The sequence below is a fragment of the Dipteris shenzhenensis genome, chromosome 17 (genome assembly GCF_047967505.1).
Source record: "Dipteris shenzhenensis isolate YYH24624 ecotype China chromosome 17, Dip_SZ_1.0, whole genome shotgun sequence".
Lineage (NCBI taxonomy): Eukaryota > Viridiplantae > Streptophyta > Polypodiopsida > Gleicheniales > Dipteridaceae > Dipteris > Dipteris shenzhenensis.
The window spans coordinates 27,600,215-27,613,744 of record NC_141612.1 but is presented as its reverse complement, the minus strand read 5'-3'; the positions used below and the strand labels follow the sequence as shown (position 1 = coordinate 27,613,744).

General features: G+C 43.9%; 2 protein-coding genes across 2 annotated transcripts in view; one reads left to right on the top strand and one right to left on the bottom strand.

Moving 5' to 3' along the window:
* LOC147891924 (metal ion-binding protein) overlaps positions 1 to 10,554 on the bottom strand; it is a 127,970-nt gene extending 117,416 nt beyond the window's left edge. The window contains exon 1 of the mRNA XM_087387943.1: positions 9,855 to 10,554. Within this exon, the coding sequence (XP_087244069.1) occupies positions 9,855 to 10,004 (150 nt within the window). The 5' untranslated portion in view covers positions 10,005 to 10,554. The remainder of the gene's footprint in view (positions 1 to 9,854) is intronic.
* A 253-nt stretch (positions 10,555 to 10,807) lies between these two features.
* Positions 10,808 to 11,699, top strand: LOC147891923 (uncharacterized). Its single transcript, XM_087387945.1, has 2 exons — positions 10,808 to 11,073; positions 11,126 to 11,699. The coding sequence occupies exon 2, from the start codon at positions 11,317 to 11,319 to the stop codon at positions 11,653 to 11,655; it is 339 nt and encodes a 112-aa protein (XP_087244071.1). The 5' UTR covers positions 10,808 to 11,073; positions 11,126 to 11,316; the 3' UTR covers positions 11,656 to 11,699.
* The last annotated feature ends 1,831 nt before the right edge of the window (positions 11,700 to 13,530 follow it).

The window sequence follows — 13,530 nt, the reverse complement described above, 5'->3', positions numbered from 1 at the left end:
ACTTTCCATTCTGACTTTCTGTCGCATCTAATCAGTGACACAGAGTCGTCCATGCATCAAAATAAAACCCTCTTTCAACATATAGTAATCATGCCTTTGACCATTAGAAAGCTGATCATAAATAGTTGAAAAATCAGCATCATTAACATACTGATCTTTCATCACATCTAACATATTGTTGTAAGCAATGCTCATTGCTGAAACACTCGGTTTCTTGGAGACCGCTTCAGGCTGTGGTTTCCTGGAAAGTGCATCAGCCACGACATTTTTGTTACCCGGCACATGTACAATTTGAAAATGAAACATTGAGAGGAAGTTAGCCCATCTCATGTGCTTTTTCAGATTATTTTCTCTGCGTGAGAAAATTTCTTAGTGACTGATGATGTGTCTGCACATAAAAATCAGCTCCAAGAATGTTTCCATGTGGTCAAAGCATGTATCACTGCTAACATTTCCTTCTCGTATGTCTGCAAGTACAATTAAGCATCTTTAAGAACTCTACTCTAATATGCAACCACTCTGCCATCCTGCATCAAAGTGTCTCCTATGCTGTTCCCACATACATCACAAGTTACAGCAAAGGGTTTTGCAAGATCTGGCAAGATAATAGCGGGTTCAGAACACAACTTTTGCGTCAGCTCTTCAAAAGCTGCATTTTCCTTTGGTCCCCACCGAAACGGTACAGCTTTCTTCTGTAAAGCATGCAAGGGAGAAGCAATTTCTGCAAAGTACTTTATAAACCTCCGATAGTATGAACACAACCCAAGGAAGCTTCTGACTTCATGCAGATTTTTCAAAATTGGCCAACTCCTTATGGCCTCAACTTTTGCAGAATCCATCTTAACTCCATCCTTTGACACTATATGACCAAGAAAATGAATCTCATGCATAAAGAACTCACTTTTCTTGGTGTTTACTAACAGCTTGTGTCTTTTCAACTCTTGAAACACAATAGTGAGGTGTTTCCTATGCTCCTGCTCATTTTTAGAGAACACAATGATGTCATCGAAGAAAGTGCCCACAAACTTTATGTGTGCTCTAAAAATTCTGTCCATCATTCTATTGAAAGTGGCAGGTGCATTAGTCAAACCAAAAGGCATCACAAGGAACTCATATAAGCCAAATGAAGTGCGGAAGGCAGTCTTGTAGACATCTTCAGGCCGTATCCTTATCTGATGGTATCCACTTTTAAGGTCAATACGACTGAACATTGAGGAACCTTCCAACCGATCCAATATATCATCAATGCGTGGAATTGGAAAACGGTTCTTAAATGTGACTTTATTCAAAGCCCTATAATCAATACAGATTCTCCAACTGCCATCCTTCTTTTGCACAAGCAACACAGGGGAACAGTAAGGAGAATTACTTGGCTATATTAATTCCTTTTCCAAGAGTTCCTTCACTTGTGACATTATCTCTTCCTATTGTGCCTTACTGACACGATAGGGAGGTATATTAGGCGGTGAGCTTCTTGGAATTATATCAATTTGATGATCCTCAGGCCTCTTGGGAGGTAATTCTTGAGAAAGTGCATCTAAGAAACAATCCTAAAAAAATCTGAAATAAAAGTAGCCCTTTCTCTATCTAAAGCAGAAAGAGTAGAGCCTTCCTGAACTGGTTGGCTGTCCTCTTTGACAAAAATCAAGTACGCTGAAATATGACCATTTATTACATCGGAAATACAAGAAGCTGAAACAAGAAGGATGGACTCCCCTTTCAACTTTACATCAAGTACATGATTTTTGCCTCTATGAGTTAAAGAAATCTTCTTGTTTCTCATCTGCACATCAGCCCCCACCCTGTACATCCAAGGCATCTCAAGCAAAGCATCACACTGTGGCAAAGGCATAATGTAGAAGTCCTCTACATCCTGATATCACTGGATATGCATCCTCAACTTGCCAATGGTAGGAGTGACAGGTGTGTTGAGTTCAGGATTGGCCATATCACACATGCCAGATGGCCCCATTTCCTCAAGCTTGATACCAAGCCTTCCTGCCATATCAGGAGTTATGAAATTCGCCTTTGCCCCAGAATCAAAGAAAAACAAGCAATTCTTATTTCTAATTTTTCCCCATGCTCTGCACATCTCAGTCTTTTTCATTTCCTCTTCATCATGTGCATGTGGCAAACTCCCAATCACATCTGGAAGAAGTCCTGCGGAAGGTTTAGGCCTTTTGCCCTTCCGATCAGCCTGTTTATCACCATTCTTATCATCATCTGATCTGTCTCTTTTCTTGGATGGGCAATCATAAGAGCAGTGTCCCTCTCCTTTGCATATAAGACGTTTGTTTTGCTCCATGAGTGACTTTTTCTCTTCATCAGATAACTTGGTACGGCTGTCCACGCCTTTGACCAGCTTTGAATTGGGCTTTTCCTCCCTTTTGAAACGGTCGTTTGCCATAATTTTTATTTTCAGATTTGATGTTCTTATCCTGGTGTTCGGCAGCCTGTTTGTTGTCTTCTTTCTTACTGTCCATGAAGCCCAAATTCTTCTCCTGCATCCATGCATATGCTGTCCTTGCATTCTCAATTAATTCAGTCATAGAACCCACCTTGGTTTTGATGCAATAATCACGTAGCTCACTAGGCAATCCACAACAGTACCTCTCTATTTGCTCTTTCAAAGTGTGAACGTACTTCAACTTCAAAAGTTGGAGTAAGACAAGTAGAAGAGAACACTTGCTTAAATTCCAGCCAAGTAGCAAGTGCATCTCCATGAAGCATAAGGTTGGTGTACCACTTAAGTGCATTGCCTTTCAAAAATGTGGCAACCTTCCTCATCTTGGATGCTTCTGTAAACAAACCCCCGAGAAATGCAGCATCAAACTGTTGAAGGAATGTGAGGGCTTTGTACCTGTCCTGTACTCCATTATATGTCTCAAACTTGACATGAGAACCACCCTCCTTAAATTCTTTATATACATTTGATATTGGCTGTCCCAAAGATGGCTGTATTTTTGCAGCATTCCCTTCACTAGGGAGAGCCATGCTTGGCTGAACATTAGGCATGGGAGCATATGCTATGGCTTGCATGCCTGGCTGCATTCCCACATTGTCATACATGGCTTGCTTTCTATGCCCAGTTGGCGGTGAAATCAACATAGCATCAAAGATAGAATCTGTACCAAAATATTCAAATAGCTGCCTCAAATATGGCTAAGGTGAATGAGCCACATTTATGGACTGTACATTATTATTTTGAGGAGTAGAAGTACCCAAACCAAGGCCTTGTGCTGGCTGCTCATACTGTTGCACTGGCTGTACTTTTTGTACCTCTTTCTCAAGTGCTGTTTTGGGGGATTCCTCTCTCTCGGAAGTCACTTTCTGAGTCATTTTTGATGGCTGTCCCTCATGGGAAACTGATGCATGAGTGTGCGGTCCGCCATGAGAAGCTGATGCATGTGTGTACTCACTCTTTCCGTGCTTGTGCTTTCTTGATTTCTTCTTCTTCTTGGCATTTGTTTGCACAATCTGAGCCAAATTTTTTGTCAGCTAAGTCAAAGCAGTTACTACACTTGCAAGCTGTGCATTCAACGTGGTAGCATCATCTGACTCACTGCTAGAACTAGTATCACCGTTGAGCTTAGTTGTAGCTTCATGTGTGGCCCGCTCAAAAGGCATTTGTTGTGCTCCCTGCAGCTGTACACTAGCTGGATCATTAAGGCTTTCCTGCCTTCTCCTTTGAGGAGTTGTGGAACTCTCTTGCTCATGGGTACTCACCATGTTTATGGTTGTAATATTCAGCTATCAAAAAGTGCAGCAAAGATATCCTTCCACCAAACTACCGAGGCCCACCTCTTGAGAAAGAGTGTGTGGTATCCCGGCAAATGGAACCAATGAAACCGGCTTCTAATCACCTTTAATCACTTCAGCACTTATTTACAGCTCACAAAGTATATATCACAACCATTAACCATTGTAGTGAGCACCCGGTTCCACCCTCAGCTACACTAGATGCCATCTAGCAGGATATCATCTACACTCTACGTGCCACTTGGGAGCGTGGGACTCCAAGCTCCAAGGCGACTATCGAGAGGCGTGCTCGTTTCTGCAACGCTTGGCCTGTGACATCTTCACTCCGCGAGGGATTTGTTGGCTCTATAGTCCCCCCACTTGGCTGTTAGCCCTAGTCCCAAAGATCCCCTAGGCAGTGAGCTCGGTTTCTCTGGAACAGGCCGGTTTCTTTCTTTCAACCTTTTCTTGGTTTTTTCCATACTCAGCACCTTCGGGGCTGTTGTCTTGTATGAAATCTTTCAAGCATTAATAGAAGGTTCCTTTCTTTGAAAAAAAAAAAAGAGCACGAGGCTGAGTAGAATACACTGTGTGTTCTTAAGGGTACAAGGCCCCTCTGTTTATAGACTAGGCTACCATTCCAAAAGCATGGGCTCTAGAAAGTTGGGGCCTGCTTTTCTCTATAAAGTTGGCTTTTGGGCTTTATTTCCCCAATTTTGGCACTGAATTTTGTTTTCGACTCTAGTGGGCCCTTTTTTAAGTGAGGTGCCACTTTCTTCATGCTTTTGTTCTCGTGGGACACTCTGTGTTCTTGAGGGTACAAGGCCTCTCTCTTTATAGACTAGGCTACCAGCCCAAAAGTATGGGCTCCAGAAAGTTGTGGCCTGCTTTTCTTTATAAAGTTGGCTTTTGGGCTTTATTTCGCCAATTTTGGCGCCGAATTTCGTTTTCAACTCTAGTAAGCCCTTTTTAAAGTGGGGTGCCACTTTTTTGGTACTTTTGTTCTCATGGAACCTACTTTTTGGCACTTGGACCTTTTTGCACTCTTCTAGGTCCTACATTCAATAAACAATATCCGACACTTTAAACCATGAGAGGTTAGACAATGCATGCATTCTGATTCTTGGACTATTCCTACTCCCTTGTGGGCATCCCCACAGTTCTCTTGACCAATGCAAAGCAAAGAAAAATAAAACTCTTGATAGTTAACCTAAGTCAGCTTTCTTTGACAGAAGTCAATCTAATAAAGATTTCTCTTTATTTCTTGGGATAAATATGATTTCATGACACTTACAGATCCACACACCCACAGATACTTGAGCATCCATTTATACAAAGGTCTTTGTAGTGAGTTTCTGTCAGCACTCAGGTTGTGAAGGGCAAACTCAGACGTGACAAAGGATAACAAGGTTAAAGGCTAATCAAAAAGTAGTCCACATTCTCTTCATTCAAATTACAATTGCTAGTGAAGACTATACAATTTCACTTCAGTCTCACCCAAAAATGCTTAGACAATCTATCTGATAGGACAACGCACCACTTGAGATAGAAAGAATCATCGCAATATCAACAAGCCGCAACATGGACAAAAACGGCATAAGGTAAAATTTGCATGTCCGCTAGTATGGCGGGAATATATATCGAGATGAATCCAAGAACATGCCCAAACTCATCCTCTAAAAACACAACACATGGTGCAGTTTCTGCTGAGGGAATTCGGGTTGACCCTAAAAAGGTCAAGGCCATATACCTAGATGAACCCCGGAACATTCCCAAACTCATCCGCTAAAAACACAACATAATGCAATTTCAATCTCATGATCGTCACTCATAAGGTTGAAAACCATGAACTCCACCATCACACATTGAAAGGACAAGCTACTATGACATCCCCACCGACATCATCAGTGCCCAATAGTGGGTGATATAAACATATGCTCTCATTGTCACAAAGACGTGAAATTATGGGACTTTTGATTTGTGACTTCCATAATTTACACCTGATTACCTTGAGCCTCTGGGGCGCGAGGGTCCGGCCATGTGCAATTGCACAACCAAGTCTCCAACCAGCTAGACACAGCTGCACAATTGCAAGACAGCTCCCACACAGCTAGATTCTGGTGCAATCAAACCAAATCGCTATCCCAAAACAGGTCAAAATCAACCTGGAGCCTTCATGGCCACAAACTACTGCATAAATCCACCTTCCCCGTGAGGAATCAATTCCAAATGCAGTAACCAGCCAGCAACAAGTCCAGGAACGGCAAAAGCAGGCAAAGAGAAGCCTTCCTCCGCCAAGAATCCTCTGAAAACAAGTCACCGGGGATGGAAAACCCTAAATGTGAAGGCAGAGCATGACACTTGTAGCAGCTCCTGGCAAGCCCGACCAACACCTGGCAGCCTCCTGGTCAGTTGCGAAATCCCTAGACAGGCTCCTAGTCAATTGCGAAATCACCAGGCAGGCTCTTGGGTAGCTCCTAAGCTCCTAGCAGGTGGCGACGCTCCTTGGCAACTCTGGCAGGTGGCGAATTCTTTTGGCAGCTTTAGTAGGCTCTGTTAAACCTCGAAATCTGCTCTGGCTCCTTCTGGGGCTGTTTATGGCCTTCTAGATCCAAAAGAAGGCCCCTGTACTAAAAGCCAGAAACAATTCACAGCACCTAGTAGCAGCTTCTGGACAGCCTGAAGGCAGATCACGACACCTGTAGCAGCTCTTGGCAAGCCCGACCAGCACCTGGCAGCCTCCTGGTCAGTTGCAAAATCCGCAGATAGGCTCCTGGTCAATTGTGAAATCACCAAGCAGGCTCCTGGGTAGCTCCTAGCAGGTGGCAACGCTCCTTGGCAACTCCTGGTAGGTTCTAGCAAGTAGCGAATTCCTCTGGCAGCTCTAGCAGGCTCTGGCAAACCTCGAAATCTGCTCTAGCTCCTTTTGGGGATGTTTTTGGCCTTCTAGATCCAAAAGAAGGCCTTTGTGCTAAAAATAGAAATTTCTAATTGCAACACTCTTTTGGCCCCCTTTTGCACACTTTGGCCCTAGGAATTAATTGCCTAGTAATTGGGCGCACATTCACAATTCCCTAGGACCCACTAGGGAATTTAATTCCCCAAGTCCCGCACAGGTGTGGCACAGACAGTTAATGCTTTTGGGGTCTCTGTTGCATACAAATCCGCACACCCACACATACTTGAGCATCCATTTATACAAAGTCTTCGTACTGAGTTTCTGTCGGCACTCCAGAGGTGAAGGGCAAACTCAGGAATGACGAAGGCTAGCACTAAAGGAGAAGGCTAATCAAAAAGTAGTCCAAATCTCTTCATTCAAGCTACAACTGCTTGTGAAGTCTAAACGATTTCATTTTAGTCTCTCTCAAACGAGCATCTAAATCTAAATCTAGCTGATAGGGCAACGTACCATTTAAGATAGAAAGAATTACCGTGATACCACTGAGGACAGGTGTTAAGGACCATGATGGATCTTTATTTCCAATTATGTGACAACTACTTTCTTGTAATATCTTCATATCTTCTAGGATTTGGCTTACTTATGTTACATGTACAACATTAGATGGCCAATATGGTAGATCCTACACAAGAGCACCACATAAACCATTGGTAATCCCAATCAGCGCTAAATATCATCTCAAATTTCTGCATGCTTCTGGTTTGAATCTCTCTAAAATTTGCAGATCTTTAAGGGACACTCGTATACTCATTTGAAATCTATTCTTACCTTTAGAGATCCTACATCAATGAACATGTAGAAACTTTAGCTCTCGCATCTATGAAAATTTTACTCATGTAGTTTTTGAAGGGATTCTTCAAGTAATATTGTGAGGTTTAGAAGTCCAACATCAATGACATGTCGAAGCTTTACAAGCTCTCATATCAGTAAACATTACTCATCATATTCTTGGCTATCCAATTTCTCAGGGCAAATACAAAAATACTAGAGCCTATATATTATGAGACCATGTCTATGAAGAATGAAACATCCACAGCAAGCCCAAGCAGCAATCCGATCATTCATTGACACTAACCACCACATGTAACCCAAACCTACTACCTGCTGGACAAACCACATGCATGCTTTACCGGTACAAGACTCTGAATCAACCCAAAACACACTATCATGTGCGAAGAACCGAATGATATCACACGTTGTTAATGGCTTTGGCTAATGAACAAGAAACTAAGATGTGGACAAAAAACGGGCAAAAATGGATCAGAACACAAAATTGGCAGTGGTAAGTGAGAATCCTGTGTTCTATTATTTCGTAATATTCTATTATTTCGTACTGAGAATTATAAGCCTGCCAGGACCTGTTCGTCTCCCACTTCACATCATGTAAGCATTCAACCCTGTGCTGAATATACCAGGCCATGCGCTCTGTGCACAGCAGTACGTCCATTACATAATAGCTAGTCAAGAAGTGGTTGTCCGTTGACACTGCAAAAAAGGTCTCTTGCAAAATCATGTTTCTGCCACAGAGGATAGCATTTAGGAAACAGTGTCCAGCATCACTACTTGAACATCTAGGTCGCCTGTTGCAGCTTGGTGATGGGAGACCACCAGGTCCCCCGGCAGCCACCCTCATTGCCATTTGGCAAGACATTATCTACACACCCTGCATACCATAGGTGAGACTCAGACATCAAGATCTCGACAACCACAGAGGCGGATGTGCTTCTGCAAGGGTTGGCCTGCACATGTCTTCTATATATTCACCAATGCGAGGCATTCCCTGAATGTATAGTCTTCTAACCCGGCTGTTGGCCCCTGTTTCAGAGATTCCCTAGCCAATGAGCTTGGTTCTCTGAAAAAAAGCTGGTTGCCAACCCATTTTTCTCTTCTTATTTTCTTGCACAACCAGCAGCACACGGATTGTTGAATTGCATGGGTGGTTTTCCAAGCATTATTAGAAAGTTCTTTTCTCTGGAAATAAAAAAGGTTCCTTGCATAGCAAAGCCACTAACCTCTCGAGGTAAGTCTAACATAGACAAAACAAGGCCCGATATGTTAGGTGTAACCCTAGAATGAGGTAGCTGTTATCAAAGAGTTATGACTGATTAAGTCTGCATAAGGCCAGGGCCCAGGATAATGAGCTCACCCATATCTAGGGCATTGCAAAAAGCAGTGAGTCTTCCCATCCACGTCATCACAGATTTGTCATGACTAGTTGAAAGGGCAGACTTTCCACCCCCGATAAATGTTAAGTTCTAATAAACTCTTAACGGCCAAATCATGGCCCTATCCAATTCAAGTCCTTAACGTACGGACGAATTGTACTGCATTTGAAGCTCACAGCACTATTGGAAGAGTATATTAAAACATAAGAAAGGCCTGAATCAGAAGTCCCTTTCTAGACTGGAAGAGCAAAATCAAGATTGGAAACTCACGATAGCCTCTCTTACACACAGAACTCAAAAGTGCACTAGGCACAATGCTATCTCCCTGGCAAAAGAATATTTAAAGCAACTAGACCTTGATAGCTTCGTAGGTATGACTTATAAGTTGAATTTTCTCATAGCTTCTTTTGACAAGAAGCCAGTAGAACGTAGGCCTACCATCTCCGTATACTACCTGCCGTTCAAACACAGAAAAGATGGCCGTTGCAAAGTACCACTGAACAGAATTTCAACAATTGATTAAGTAATTTCCATCACTGGAACTGCTCAAAGAAAGTAGATGAAGCCATATCAATCATAGCTTCTCTCTCTCTCTCTCTCTCTCTCTCTCTCTCTCTCTCTCAAACATACTTTTATTTTCAGTGAAATCTCTCTCTCAAAGACACACACTAAGAACACAAATAGGACATGAACTCACGAAGCAAAATATACACAACAAACTTATCGACATTTTACAAAAGAGCTCACAAATGCTCCGATTTAAAACCCAAATCAATTCCCATTCCCCAGCACTTTCCATTGAAAGGAGAAACTCATTCCATAAACATCCCAATTGTAACCACATAAGATTCGTTTGGCATACTTGCGCATCGCATAGGGTAAACAGCGCGTGGAAAGAGTTAGACAATAGCTAATATCATGCACTCTCAAGCAACAGTTGTACTTTCAGTGACATTTATTTCAAGGAGCACTCTTCAATTGCAGGTAAGCACCTGGCGGTAATTAGGAGCGCCCTCAACTTGCGGTTGGAGACGTTTATTTTGACACCCTGGAAAGTGATCACTCTTCAATATGGTTTTTTTCCCGAGGACCGATCCTCCTCTGGTGTTAATTACGTATTCTGGCTCCCTTGTACCAGACATCTGCTGTGGTGACAAAGAGGAAGGCCACACGTTCTGGCCAAGCTGCTGGTAGCGTCGCGAACAATCGACACGATCACCCAGTCACGTGGAATGAAATGCCGACGCCTTGAGCAGAGTTTCTTTCTCGCGTAATATGTCTGTTAGACCCTTTTGTCATAGATGATCACAAACGGACAGTTTTGTAGTCGCAAATATATCCGGTGATGGGAGACAGAAAGACGATTTTTTCCGTGGGAGACAAGAAAGATTGCATAAGCGAATTGCTGAAGGAACGATCGCGCAAGCGACTTAGGAAGCCAAAGAAATGCAGGCTGCGAGGGTTGCCTTCAAGGCGCAGGCAAGAAGACAGAGCTCCTGGAAATTGGAAGATAGGAAAAGGCGACCAGGGGCAGGAATTGTAGAAAATGGACGCCAAAATGGAATGGAAAAACGGGGCGTTAAGGAGCAGAGGGAGAGGGAGAGGCAGAGGAGAAAGAGGAGAGCTGGAGCAAGCAAGGACAGAGAGAAGGCGAGAGGGAGAGGGAGGGAGCTAGCTGAAGGGGATAAGGAAGTGCCGGTGAGAGGTTGAGTGCGGGGGGCCGGGGTGGGGATTCTGAGCAAAGGAAAGGGATTGACAACGAAGAAAGGGAGATAGAGTGACGATTGATGTTGACGAGAAAGAAAAATGCAGCAGAGATTACGGCTCCGCCATAGCTTTTTGAGGATCGAATTTTGAGGATCGAAGGTGGTGTGATTGATGAAGAAGAAGAAGCTCTGGCGATGCTTGGAATGATGCTAGCGTGATGCTCGATTCTGTGTCAAAAACGGGATGATGCTGCTGCTGCTGCTGCGGCCGCAGAATCAGCCAACCAAACGGCGACCATTCATCTTCTTTCTCTGTCGATTTTCGTGAACGAATCGGATGCTACAGCAGCTCCACAATGCTTTTTCTGTTGCTGAGTGCTCTGCTCTGCTCTCTATCCATCTTTCTTCCGTCTCCTCTCTGTTCCGTGGCTCGACTTCCCCCGGCATTGTTCTCGTGCTCGCAAACAATACACAAACAAAACCTGCAGTCCTTCTCCCCTGCTTTGTCCGTTTTCCCCTTCCCTGCTGATATTCACCCTCCGCTCGTGCTCGAAAAGGACGGACGCTTTTCCCCCTTTCTGTCAACCTCCTTCCTTCCGTTAGGTCGCCGCTTCCCTGTTCACTGCGCCATCCCCTGCGGCCAAGCACCTGCCTGCGGTCTTATCCATTACGCAGCACGCCAACTTGATTCGCGCCAACCTGCGGCTGATTTCCACCTGAGACGGTAGAGCTCATAAACTGGAACTGGATGACTACGATTGCCTTTTTACCTCTCTTCAGACACCTCGGGGAGTTTTCGTTCCGGCGCGAATTCAACTTGCTCCCCCTTTCACCTCTGCAGAGTCCTCCCCGTTCCGGGTCTGAAAGGGCAAAGATGGCTTCTTACGTCTCCAGATTTCTCTCCGTTCCCGGTAGGGTGCGAATTCAAATTGTTCCCGTCAACTCTGCAGAGACGTCCCTGTTTCCAGATGTGGTGCTAATGAATGTGATTGGAGAGAGGGAGCAAGCGAGGAATGGCTATGGCGGAGCAAGATATGGCGATGAAGAAGAAGAAGATGAAGCCGAAGATCTTCGAAGTCGCCGGTAAATTTTATCGGTGGTCGTAAACTTTCCCGGCCGCCGGGAAATTTCCCTCTTTCCAACCAAACTATTTTCCCGGCGGCGGTTGGGACCTCGTTTAAACGACACGGCACGACAAAAAGCAATATCCCCTCGCTCCCTCTCTGCCGTCCGATCTCTCCCCCATCCAACGGCTCTCCGCCCCCCTCTCGACGCACGCATTCGTAGCCCGCCGCGTGTCATCCCCTTCCCTGCCCCGCCACGTCACCTGAGATTATCTCCTTGGGTTTACGTTCTTCTTCTTTTCTTCTCTTTTTAAATTCTGCTTTGGTTGGGTTACTCGCGCCCTCTCCGCCGTCCGATCCCCGCATCCAATGGTCCTGCGTCCACCTCTCGCCGTCACGCATTCGTAGCCCGCCGCGTGTCGTCCCCTAGCTTCTACGTTCTCCTTCTATTTTTTAACTCGTGTTTGATTTGGTTACTCACTTGGTCGACGTTATCTCCCATTATATTTATATTTGAAAAATCAATATGCTAAACAATTCTCTCACACATTCTCATGCTTTTTGTGTACAACCCTCCGACACTCATGGAAAACAAATAGAGCAAGTCACATTGGTGTGGTTACTCATTTCCTCGTTCGTTTCAAACGATTTGGTCGGCGTTATCTCCCATTGTGTTTGAAATTAATATACTCGGCTCCCTTCCTAAACAATTCTTTTACACAATTCTCATGCTTTTTGTGTCCAACTCTCCCCCAAGAGGAGGCCACATCTCCATTCAATTAAGCTACACGAAAGATGGTATGTTTGATAGGCCAACTTCATGCCTTTCACCATTGTTGAGAACTGTTCTACTTGTGGAAGGATAGCTCAATTGGTAGAGTTGATAAGTCCCAAATAGAATGTATGTCAATGCAACAAAAAATGTGCATTGCTCCCCTCAAAAAGGACCCAAATGAGACAAGGCACTATAACCACTGGCCGTAGTATTATGGAAAAGTCTACTTGGATTCATTTGACCTATTAAAGAGAAGTGCACAATAGCCCATTTGATGAACTATAATTGCTTGAACCGATGAGAGAAAATGTCAAAAAAAGAAGATGAGCTTAGTTTGCTTACGCAAGACAAACCACAGGCGCCCTTCGTCTCCTACATTGCTCACATAGTTTCCTCTCCATGGACCCCCATCGTGCAAGAGTGACACGAGCTCCAATAGTATGTTATGATAAGCCTCCTCTCCAAACTTTGGAATTGTTCTAATGCTAGACATGGAAGACATCCTACTTCTTCAATTGGTGATGCAACGAAAGGGAAGCGAGCTAGAACCATAAAAGAGCCTGTCCCCCCTTCTTATCAACACTCTTTGATTCTCGATGCATGATATCAGTGCTTCTTTCTTTGGGGCTAAAAGCACAAGGACCATCCTTCGGCCCATTATATTCACAGCATCGAGATAGACTGGAGTAAGATATATACATAGCACTATGTACAAAGGACGAAAGACTACCTACATGTGGTGTTCACAAAGTATCAGCTTCCAACTCTCAATTACTAAGTAGGGATTCTCAATAGTTGGGATTGCAAGAAAGCTTTCTGAAATATAGGAAACATTTTCACAAATTTTGATGTTTATTTATTGTGCAAATACATAGCTATAATGTTATGAGGTATATAGAATTTGTGTTAACTAGATAGTAATCTTAGACACCACAATATATCAGGTGGTCCATCACAGTGGAGGATCTAGTGGCCAGTGTGGTGGAAGATTGGGTGGAGGATGTGGGCACCATGCTAGCTTGAAAGTCATGGTAATCGAACTCTAATTATTTACCTTTACTTGTTAGAATTGAATTCCAATGACCACGATGCCTGATTGGGCTACATGCTCACATATATGTGA